Source organism: Cotesia glomerata, linkage group LG7, assembly GCF_020080835.1.
Source record: "Cotesia glomerata isolate CgM1 linkage group LG7, MPM_Cglom_v2.3, whole genome shotgun sequence".
NCBI classification, from domain to species: Eukaryota; Metazoa; Arthropoda; class Insecta; order Hymenoptera; family Braconidae; genus Cotesia; species Cotesia glomerata.
Genome location: NC_058164.1, coordinates 10141853 through 10153440, shown reverse-complemented (window position 1 = coordinate 10153440; position 11588 = coordinate 10141853). Strand labels below are relative to the sequence as shown.

Below are 11588 nucleotides of genomic sequence, written 5' to 3'. Positions count from 1 at the left end.
TTAGAGCATAAAAATGCACAAAACATGTATATAAGTATACGATGTGTATATATACATTAGTATTGTTGAAATTTTTATTTTATTTATAGTTTCAAACATTCCATACAAAGATACTTTAATTTTATAAATAAGAATTTTAGAAAATTTCTTGTCGAAAAATAGATGTTAAATTAATTACTAAAAAATTTTTATTTTTTTAGTAATTATTGACAGAGCTATTTGAGAGTACTTACAAAAACAATGCATCAATCAAAATAATTCAATTTATGTGCTTTTTCTAAAAGTAAAGCCAGAATTTTTTATAATTTTGAAAATGTTCTTTTATTTTTTATGAATTATTACATAACGCTGAAAGCTTATTTATATTTACTTATAAAAAATTATTAGTTTATTGATTTTACCGTTGAGCTTCCAGTATTATATCAATAATTGATAAATCTCCTAGGATATAACGAGTTTTAGATTTACTGCGTAAATCATTCAATATATATTTGTTGTTTTTATGCATTGATAGGTGCATTTTTTCGAGAACAACATCAATTTGATTAGCATATTTAGTACCATTGCTTTCATATTTCAGTAATGATTTATCAACAGATTCGATTAAGCGATTTAAAAAACGAGCAATATTAATTTCACCAAAAATTGTACGCATTTCTGATGCCTCTAACAATGGATCAACTCCTACAGATTTCCATACAAAAATAATTGATATGTCAGTCTTATCAGTTTTCCGGAATTTATTACAGAAATTTTTAAGATCTTCAGATGGATTCAAAACTGACGAATGAAGGTGAGTTGACACCGACGACGTAAAACAATTTTCCGCTAGGATTAAAAGTGACTCAAGCCAATAAATTGGATACTTTGGATCACAATATATGATATAACTCTGGCCTTGAAGGTGTTGAGAATTTCCAGATGAACTTGTCTCAATAGAATTGTTATGTGATCCATTTACTTTTGAAGATTTTCTGTTGTTCACTCTGTTAAAACAAGTTATTTTATAATGAATACATTAATTGTAAAAAGTAACATAATTATTAAAAAAAAAAAAAAACGTATACATAATTCGAGATTTTGAATAATGAAAAAAAAATCATAAATGCAAATCATAAATACCTCAAAATAATTAATGAATATTTACTTTTCTAAACGACAAATGGGATTGTTGTAAACCATTTGTAAATCCACTTTTGGTCCTACTAAGTCTCGTATATTGTTGAGTCCATATTTAATCATTGTAGGTCTAATAGTAAAAGTAAATCAGTGATATTAATTCATGTAATTTATTAATTAAATACTCGTTTACGAGAATTTATTATATTTACCGTTCTAATGATAAACCCCACGCAATAGCATTAACTTTCTCTGGTAATCCCATTGGTAAAATCATTTCAGGTCTAAATACACCACTGTTTCCAATTTCAATCCATTTTCCTAATCCTTCGTGAAAACAAAAAATCTCCATACTTGGTTCAGTGTATGGATTGTATGCAGGTTTAAATTCGAGTTTATCGATTCCAAGTTTTTTGAAGAATTCATACAGAGTACCTATTAGGTCACCCAAAGTTAAATTATAGTCAGCAACTACACCTTCTATTTGATGAAACTCTGCAAGATGAGTTGCATCTAATGTCTCATTACGAAATACGCGATCAATACTGAAATATTTGACTGGTTTAAATTCACCCTAAAATATAGAGCAATGAGTACAACTTTTTTTTTTTGATAAAAGAATTATAAAATAAATTTATCTTTAAAATTATACCTTTTGCATTAATTGATATAACATTCGAGCGCTCACAGCAGTTGTGTGAGTTCGTAAAAGATTTTTTTGTGCTTCTTCTACTTTCCAATCGTAACGATAACCTTCAGAACCATATCCTCCTTTACTGTGTACTTGCTTGACCTTTGCCAAATAATCTTGCGGAAATTTCGTTGAATACTTTGGATCTATAATAAAGATTTTATTAAATAATTAAAAATAAAAGACAATTTACAATAGTAAAAAATACCTGAAATGAAGAATGTATCATGAGCGTCACGAGCTGGATGTTGTTGAGGCTGGAATAATGCATCAAAATTCCAGAATGAACTTTCAACGAAATTATTCGTCGGCATTTCCTCGAATCTAATTTACAATCCCATAAAAGATAAATTATTTATTATGAAACTAATAATTTGGTCATTACAGTTAAGGAGTTTTATATCTTACCCCATTTCTAAAAATATATTTCTAAATTCTGCCCGAACTTTAAGTAAAGGATGTAAATGACCAGTGTCAGTTGAAGATCCTAGTGCATCAAAATTATACTTTTTAAATTTTTTCTGCTTCCACGCTCCATTTATTAATAAATCACTCGTTAATTCTGTTTCTAATTTTTCAATTTTCGTCGCAAAATTTGGTCCTTTTCTAACGATGACGCTTTTAACAATCCTGAAATAAATAATTATGAAATTTTCATTCAATGATTTTAATTAATTTATTATTTTTTTTTTTTTTAATAATTATAGAATATTAACATTTCTTGAAGTAACTTTCGTTTTTTATAATCAGCTTTGATATTATCTGTAAGATTATCAAAATTTTTTAGATTGTTTTGCGTTGTATCTTCAATAGAAGATACGTTTCGGATAACCATTGGTTTTCCAGAGCTTTTATCAAGCTTTATCCAACCAGCCACAAGAGCTTTTGATAACCCGACTTTGGCATATGGTACAGAATTCATAATTTCTGCCTGTAATATTCCATTTTCAGGTACGGCAAAAAATACAGCGGCTTCGTGACTGCCATGTTGAATAACATGTTTGCCTTCTGCAGTTGGTTCCCATTTTTTATGACTAATCTGCTCAACTTCAATTATCTAATTCAATCAAAATATATATTATAAAAGATAATTAAATTAATCTATAATCAAACATATTGTGCCGGTCGATAAAAATAATAATAATTCAACTTACATTATCAAGAGTTTGGAGACTTTTGATAGCTCCAATAATTTTTTGGTGATCTTCATTAAAAACATTCACTAAATCCAATGAATTCGTTTCTCCATTTTTCTCCACATGGAGCAAAATATTTTCTGCTAATTCACTTGTCATGTTGGTTGATATTACATCATCCTTTGTACCGGCTATAATTAAAGAAAAAACAAAAAGCCATAATTAAATTACATAAAAATATTTACTTTGTAAAATCTACTTTTTAAAATATTTAGAATAAACATTCAATAAAAAATTTTAAAACATTGAAACCTGTGTATTAATACATTATTTCTACTCTATTTTCAAAACATATTTTATTGAATAAAAAATATCAATGTTAAAATGTGCATAAATTTTCTTTATAAATGTAGATAAAAGCATAAAGAATCTTCATAAAAAATAAATATAATACGAACTTCAAAAGTAATCAGCATTAAAATTTTTATCAAAATACAATACCTCGAATAAAAAAACCGCTCCTATTATTATATATGGACGACAGTTTTTTATTTGACCACGTTTTGATTTTTATTCTTTATAAGGACGGGGTTTTACTAGAAATATGTACATACATGGACCAAACTTATAAACGAAAAACAATATTTTTTTATAGTTCTCCAATCATTTTAAGCTTCTATGTGAAAGCTGTGGTGTATTTTCACTCTCTTATTGGCTTAAAAAAAAATTCTTTAGTTAATTTCGCTTTTGCAACAAATATTTTATGAGAAAATAATATTTTAGTTGTTTTTTAAATAAAACAAAAGTAGTTTTGAAATAACTATAAGTTCCGACATAAATTGTAGAGAGCATTGCGATCAACTTGTTAACCCTTTGGCGCCATCACTAACTCATCACATGATTTACTGCGGGAATTTTAAAATGAGTTTCAGACAAAGAAATTACTGTAATTATTTTTTATAAGTTTACTATACGAGACATTTGCAAGTAAAGTCAATAAAAATCATTAGCACTTATTTTTTTCGGACATTAAAAGTATTAATTTTTTTCAAGTTTTTGATATTTTATTTATTATAACATTTCGATTATTATCTTTTATAATATTAATACACATAATTTACATTTTGTTTATTTTATTTTTCTACTTATATTTTCATAACTTTTGTTTGTTATATTTTATTTATACATTTTCATAAAGAACGATATTATATATATTAATAATAGTAATAATACAATGTTATTGTTAATGGATAATTTTGAATTGATACCAGATAATGTTCTAAATTACAGATATATATATGTATATATATGTATATATATATATATATATATATATATATTATATATATATATATATATATATATATATATATATATAATATATACATGGAATGCTTCGAAAATAATGAACAATTTACGTTTTACAATAATAAAAGTAGTTTTGAAACATATAACGAAATATATTAATTGTAAATAATTAGTATGTAATATGAATAAATATTGTTAACTTATTTCACACAAAAAATACAATATTGGATGAGCAGATTTCATTTGATTTGAAGACTAATTTGAGAAGAAAATTATTATTTATATATATTAAAATATTATAATAAAATTTTTGTTACTGCTATAAATTTTCTCAACGGTACACAATTAACAAAATCGTAAAACATATTTTACCTCAGCTATTTTCAACCAATTATAATTCAAGTTACTCAGAGCAGCGGCTATAATTAATCTAACTTAAGTTTTACATTTAAACACTTAATGATGTTCTTGAGTTCATGTAAAATTGATGGGCAGAAAAAAATAATGTTAATAAATAAAGACAAGCAGCAATCCAACAATTGTAAGCATTGTGAATGAATCCTCTGTTCACATCTTCATAGAAATCTTTAGGATTTGAGTAATGTTCAGATGCAAGAGGTAAATCTTCAATCAGAGCTACACTTCTCACATAGAAAAATACTCCCATCAACAGCTAAAAATACAATTATATATTATTATCAAATTCAATTTTATTTCAAGTTAGTAAAATAAATAAAATTTTTTGTTTAGGTTAGTTATAAAAAATAATTTTACCAGTTGTATAATTCCCCAAGTTGATATTATAAGACCACACAGGGCGTATTTTGGACCACAGACTTTCATTTTATCGCGATTATTAAATTAAATTGATAATTAAATTGTAAAAAATAATTATTTTTGTTAAAAAAATACTTTTGCTCTCTTTACTGTTACGCCCTAATGGATCATATGATTGACATATACAATCGATGTCTCGAAATTATTTTTATGCTCATGTGATATATCCACATTTATCTGAGTTCGGGCTAAAGTAAGACGAGAAGTGTCACTTCGGCTGTTCTATTAAAAATACGCGATAATACCCGAAGTGATTTGTTTTACTGAATAGAATCTTAGTTGGAGTAAAAAAAAAAATTTATAAATTCTACACTGGCGCCAACCAGTTATTCTAAAGAAATTCCGACGCCATTTAGTCGAAAGTAACCTTACTTTATTCGTCAATGCCTCAAGTCGTGTGGTAGTAGTACCGGATATCAATCAGTTAAAATAATATTATAGAAAAAAAATAACAATGTACGACGAATACAGTGACCAGGTAAATATAAATGACTAGATAAATATTAATTGCATGAAAATTTGGTTATTATTTTCTTGAAAATAATATTTAATAAATTTACAGTATGATACATATGATGATTATGGGCCACCAGACGTCCACACGGATTCTTATGAAAGATTCCGTCAAGTTCCCGAAGTCGTGAGGAAGTTTCTCATTTATTTCCGGAATTGTATCAACGAAGGAATGATATTTGAGATTCAAAATATCTACGAGAATACATTTCCAAAAATAAGCGAGCAATTATTTGAAAAACAATCGTGGCCAGATGAGTCCGAAATTGCTCATATTGTTGAAAATGATACTGTATTTTTGATTTTATATAAAGAGCTTTATTACCGTCACATTTATGCACGGATGCAAGGACCGACTTTGGAGCAACGGTTCGGTTCATTTTATAACTACTGCGATTTATTTAATTACATTTTGAATCCAGATGAGCCGGTCCAATTGGAGTTACCTGACCAGTGGCTTTGGGAACTTATTGATGAATTCGTTTATCAGTTCCAATCATTTTCGCATTACCGAGCTAACTTGACTAATAAAACACCCGAAGAAATTGAAAACTTGAACAACCATAACAAGGTATGGGATATTCTCTGTGTTTTGAATGTTTTACATTATTTGGTTGATAAATCCAAGATCAAAAGCCAGCTGGAAATTTACGCAAGCGGTGGAGATCCAGATTCCGTTGCCGGACCATTTGGAAAGCATTCTTTGTACAAAATGCTTGGATATTTTGCTCTCATTGGTTTATTGAGAGTTCATTCTTTGCTAGGAGATTACTACCAAGCCATTAAGGTCCTAGAAAATGTTGAGATTTACAAGAAGAGTGCTTATTCTCATGTTCCTGGATGCCAGATTTCAACAGCCTACTACGTCGGTTTTGCTTACATGATGATGAGAAGATATGCTGATGCTATAAGAACTTTTTCTGGAATTTTGCTCTACATTCAACGCACGAAGCAATTATTTACAGCAAGAAGTTATCAAAATGACCAAATTAATAAGCAAACGGAGCAAATGTATCATCTATTAGCCATATGTCTGGTTCTTCATCCTCAATGCATTGATGAGGGCTTACAACAAGCACTTCGTGAACGTAATTACCATGAAAAGATGTACAAAATGCAGTACGGAGACATTGTTGAATTTGAATCTTGCTTCCTGTTTGCTTGTCCTAAATTCTTTTCTTCAACACCACCAAGTCCTGACAGCACGAGAGAAGATTATACCAAGGATGCTATTAAACATCAAACTCAAGTTTTTATGGATGAAGTTATTCAACAAAAGATGTTACCCACTATCCGATCATACTTGAAATTATATACAACTTTGCCGTTGAGTAAATTGGCTACATTTATGTACAGATCAAATAGCTCAAGCACTGACGAAAACTGGGATCTGGACAAAGAAGTTGCTGCTTTAACTATTCATTTGTTGTGCTTCAAGCATAAAATGAAGAATATTGTTTGGACTAAAGGTGCATCAGGATTAGATGGCAAGTTCCAATCTGGCTCGGAGGTGAGAAATATTTCTAATAATAATTATTATTTTAATTTATATCACGTAAATAATTTGTAATACTTATTATTTTTTTTTTTTTAGCTCGACTTCTACATTGATCATGATATGATCCACATTGCGGATACTAAAGTTGCTCATCGCTATGGAGACTTCTTTATCCGTAAAATATTGAAGTTTGAAGAATTAAACAGGAAATTGCATCATATTAAAATCTAATAATCCAATTATGCAATATTAAATCATTTATAATTCGACATCGTTTAATATATGATTGTTTTTGACAATTAATTTTCTTTTTAAATTTTTCTATACTTACAATAATATTTCTGTAATTATACAAGTAATTGGAAAAAATAAAAACTCAATTTAAATAAAAATAGTAAATCGAATTTATTTAAATACATGTTTGATTAATTTTATCAAACATATTAACATAATACAATAAAAATAAGTAAGAATATACACATTTATTAAACATTAAAAAAGAATCAATACAAAAAATCAAGTAAAATAATACACTATCTTTGTAGTGGTTTTTCATTTTTTTCTTGCATTGCTTTGCACGCCGCTTGTAAAATATTAGGTTTAATTTGACCATATGGTAATCGAAAGTTTTGTAAATAATGAAAAAATCTTCTTTTTGTGTTATTTGATGACTTGATCTCTTCTGATCGACATATAGTACGGATAGCTGGTAAATAATCAATTGAAACACTCCGTGAATCCAAGTTATTAATTGAAATTTGAGATAGTGCCGTATTAATTCCTGTATTTAATTCTTTTTTTAATGATAGCTGCCGTACTAGTTTAGTATCAATTTCACTCGTATCTGTAGTATATTTATTCATAACTCGATGTCTTAACCATTTGCCGATTTCTATACTACGAACATCATTGCTTGAATACGAATCCATTGTTTCTTCAAGAGATAAACTAGGTTCATACTTCAACTCAGATATATTTAAAATGTGATCATCAATATCAACTAGAGATGATACTAAAGATATTGCATCTAAGTCATCAGCCAAATTATCCATAATGTCTAAATTTGATCCATTGACATTTTGTAAATTTTTTTTCTTTGTTTGTTTTTTATCCAATTTAGCTACTGGCTTGTACAAATAATTACGCATATCTTGCCATAAAGTTTTATGGAAATCACTTGGTAGCAGCGATGATTGTGGTATTCCTGATATTAATATATATTGCAATTGTAGTAATGCTTTCCGCAAGTCACCAATCGCGATGAGTTTCTGAAAAAATAAAAAAAAATAAGAATAAGTATTGCTGGTGTAATTATAAATAATATTGTTAGATTAGATAAATTATTCTTACATTTAAACAGGATTGAGGCAAACGAGTTCCAGATTCAGCTAACGTTATTAATTCTAATAATGCTGAAACTCGTGAACCATAAGTTGTTTGATAACAAATTCGTAACTGTTGCGGAGCCATTCGACTTAAATGCGAACATGAATCTCTACACGTCATAACAATTGGTCTTTTAGTATTAGCAGCAAGTTGATAAGTAGCTGATATAAAACCATCATCTTCATCAAATATAATATCAACATCTTCAAATAAAATAAGAGAATTTTGCATAGTTTTCTTATCATTATTTGCAGAAGCTTGGAATAATATTTTTCCATCAGACTTTTTAACATGGTGTGATTTAGTTGCTTCTTCTAAATCTTTTAAAATTTTTCGTCCTGGACGTTTACTGGAAGCATTAACTTCTAAAACATTGTAACCCAGTTCCTTGGCGATTGCGTAAACACTGGCAGTTTTACCACTGCCATGAGGGCCTAAAAGAACAGCAACTTGACTACAATTTAAACCACCAGGATGACTATTATCTGATGAATAAAATTCTTCACTGCTGCTATAATCATCTTTTTCAGTTGGTGATTGCCATGAACTTAACCAATCTCGTAATTTAGCAGCAGCTTCTTCATTGCCAACAATTTCTTTAGCACATATAGGCTTGTATTTTTCGGTCCATGTATAAACTTCAACATTATCTTCTATTTTTTTTGCAGGTGATTCTTTATCCGCAGATTTAGATTTACGTCCTCGTTTTTTTGGAATTACTTCATTTTTTTGTTTGCTTGATACTAAGTTAATTTTAGTCCACATTTCCCGAGTGTCAGAACACCTTTCTTCAATTTCTTTCAAAATTTCTTCTGCATCTGACTTTGTTTCATCTTTAATTAATTTTTGATCTTGAACTGAGTCATTTAAATTAATGATCGATAAGAAATTATTGAGATCAAATGTTGGAGTATAATTTGTAGCTTCTTTTACTTGGTATTTCAAAGAACAAGGTACCTCATGTATTCTATCTTCGACATTAAGTTGAGTTATATGAGAGGCGGATGGAAATGGCAGCATTGGTATTCCAGATACAATGACTTTTCGTTCAGATTTTTTTTTTTCATTTTCTGGTGATCTTGAATGTAAAAATGAACGACGAGCTGCAATAACATCAGGGTCAAGCTTTGATCGTTTGACAAATAATGGAGCAAGTTTTTCATTAGAGGGTCTTTTTAATATTTTTGTTTCAATTACTTCTATCTCAGAATCATCAAGACCCAATTTTTCATCTGGTAATATATCATTGTCTATTAAAGTTTGATTATTTGTGCAGGCATTTTTATCTTCAACGTTGTTAATTTCATCTTCTTCATGAGAGTCTTCTGTTGATTCTCCTTTATCTGATTTGTTTTTCTTTTTATCTTTATGTTTATTTTTTTTTTGCTTGATATGACTACCTTGGGATTGGTTTTTAATTTCACTTCCAGAATCTCTGCCTAAGACAAAAAAAAAATATTATTTCAGAATAATAGTTATAGATAAAGAAAAATAATTATGAGCATGAAAATGTTGAAAAATTCAGAGATCAAAGTGTGATTATTCATCGCCATCGACTAAATTTTATAAAAAATTTAGGAGACTCTCGCTTATAAAAATCATCATAAAATTCAACATATATATTCATTATAAAATAATGATCATTATAAATTATATAATTTACCTGTTTCATCTTGGATTTCCGGTGATTGAAGATTAATTCGCATCGACCATTTACGTTTTTTTTTATGTGATGGAGATGATTCGTTTGATGATTTTGATTCTTCAGTCGTAGGACTAACACTTGGCGAAGAAGACTCTGAATTAAGAACTTGAATATCATCAATTGATGCTAAAATTTTTCTAACTTTTGACTTATTTTTTTTATTATTAATATTAGATGTAGATTTTGTAGATTGCTTACTTGATGATGATATTTGACCATCGTGTATTTCAGCCTCTACAACCATTTTAGACTTGGCTCGTTCTCGTTCTTCAGGTGTTATAGTACTAAAATAATTATACAAACCACGAGGAGTTTGTTTTGGAGTAATGATATTACTACCATCAATATTGTTGCTACTATTTCCCTTGAACATTTTAATACGATTTTCTACTTGTTTTTCAATTATTTCCTCCTCTTCTTTTTCACGTAATTTTCTTTTGGTATACCCTTTTTTATCGGCTAAAGTTATTAGTTTCTCTTTATTTTTCTTCAATTTACTTTTCAATTCCTGACTATTTTTAATTTCAAGCTGATCCTCTTCTCCTTCGTCCGTTGACTTTTTCGTACATATAATTTTCCCAGGTTTATTGCGAGTCATTAAAACATGAAATGCATTTGGTTCTTCCCTTCCATTAATTTGTTCAGCTGTTGTTGAATTATCCTGACGGCTCTCTATTTTATTTGTTTTATTGTTGAACTTTTTTTCAACATCGACATCAAATATGCACTCATCTGTAGTATCTAAATCAACTTTTTGATCATTAGTCTCACAATTATTATTAATATTGTAGCTAGAGTTTGAACGCTTGGGAGTATCATCACACGAGATTATTTTTTTATTAGACAATTTTGTGTGCGGGCTCGGAGTTTTATCAATAAGATCGTTTTTATTGTTAATAATATTACAAATTTTACCTCTATTGTTAGATTGCGATATTTTTATTTTAACTCGTTCACGTTTTTTTCCATTAATGTTCATTTTAACAATGTGCTCATTACCGTTTGCTATTTTTTCAACACTAATAACCTCATCAGATTTTGCAATAACTGAGTCCTCAATAGATTTTACATTATCTGTAAAATAATGAGTTAAATTTTTCATCATTTTATTTTTCAATTTATTACACAACTCTAAAAGTATCTATTCACATAACTTTTATTTAATTTGTGATGTTTAATAGATGTAAAAATTTATTAAAATACATTAAGTAAAGTGTAAACTAATGGTCACGTAATAATATAACCGGACTGAACCTAACCTAACGGACATGATTTTGGCGCGAAATTAAATGACGGGAGAGAACACATACACACACTCGATCATTTTCGATTATAGCCGAAGTAAACCGAGTAGAGCGATTTAAGTGCCACCATTTCAATCAACATATGTTTAGT

At 28.4% G+C, this 11588-nt stretch overlaps 4 protein-coding genes across 7 annotated transcripts; 1 reads left to right on the top strand and 3 right to left on the bottom strand.

Annotated features, from left to right (window-relative positions):
• Positions 1-170: 170 nt before the first annotated feature.
• On the bottom strand, positions 171-3665 carry LOC123268600 (phenylalanine--tRNA ligase alpha subunit). Of its 3 annotated transcripts, none has more exons than XM_044733820.1 (9): positions 3405-3665; positions 2965-3137; positions 2527-2867; positions 2219-2440; positions 2019-2134; positions 1772-1956; positions 1332-1693; positions 1148-1249; positions 171-986 (listed from the first exon to the last, which is right to left on the bottom strand). In XM_044733820.1, the coding sequence occupies exons 2-9, from the start codon at positions 3103-3105 to the stop codon at positions 398-400; spliced, it is 2058 nt and encodes a 685-aa protein (XP_044589755.1). In that variant the 5' UTR covers positions 3106-3137; positions 3405-3665; the 3' UTR covers positions 171-397. The 3 variants fall into 3 exon arrangements, with proteins under 3 accessions (XP_044589755.1, XP_044589753.1, XP_044589754.1); XM_044733818.1 differs by having other exon boundaries at positions 3448-3665; XM_044733819.1 differs by lacking the exon at positions 3405-3665 and adding an exon at positions 3267-3364 and having other exon boundaries at positions 2965-3141.
• Positions 3666-4457: 792 nt separating this feature from the next.
• LOC123268825 (ribonuclease kappa) lies at positions 4458-5281 on the bottom strand. Its single transcript, XM_044734220.1, has 2 exons — positions 5029-5281; positions 4458-4927 (listed from the first exon to the last, which is right to left on the bottom strand). Exons 1-2 carry the CDS (start codon positions 5095-5097, stop codon positions 4703-4705), a joined length of 294 nt encoding a protein of 97 aa, XP_044590155.1. The 5' UTR covers positions 5098-5281; the 3' UTR covers positions 4458-4702.
• Positions 5282-5412: 131 nt separating this feature from the next.
• LOC123268824 (eukaryotic translation initiation factor 3 subunit L) lies at positions 5413-7501 on the top strand. The gene is made up of 3 exons (XM_044734219.1): positions 5413-5569; positions 5654-7114; positions 7199-7501. The coding sequence occupies exons 1-3, from the start codon at positions 5546-5548 to the stop codon at positions 7331-7333; spliced, it is 1620 nt and encodes a 539-aa protein (XP_044590154.1). The 5' UTR covers positions 5413-5545; the 3' UTR covers positions 7334-7501.
• Positions 7502-7620: 119 nt separating this feature from the next.
• Positions 7621-11460, bottom strand: LOC123269028 (ATPase family AAA domain-containing protein 5). Of its 2 annotated transcripts, XM_044734520.1 has the most exons (4): positions 10392-11459; positions 10152-10286; positions 8453-9927; positions 7621-8370 (listed from the first exon to the last, which is right to left on the bottom strand). In XM_044734520.1, exons 1-4 carry the CDS (start codon positions 11296-11298, stop codon positions 7636-7638), a joined length of 3252 nt encoding a protein of 1083 aa, XP_044590455.1. In that variant the 5' UTR covers positions 11299-11459; the 3' UTR covers positions 7621-7635. The 2 variants fall into 2 exon arrangements, with proteins under 2 accessions (XP_044590455.1, XP_044590454.1); XM_044734519.1 differs by having other exon boundaries at positions 10152-11460.
• Between the last annotated feature and the right edge of the window lie 128 nt (positions 11461-11588).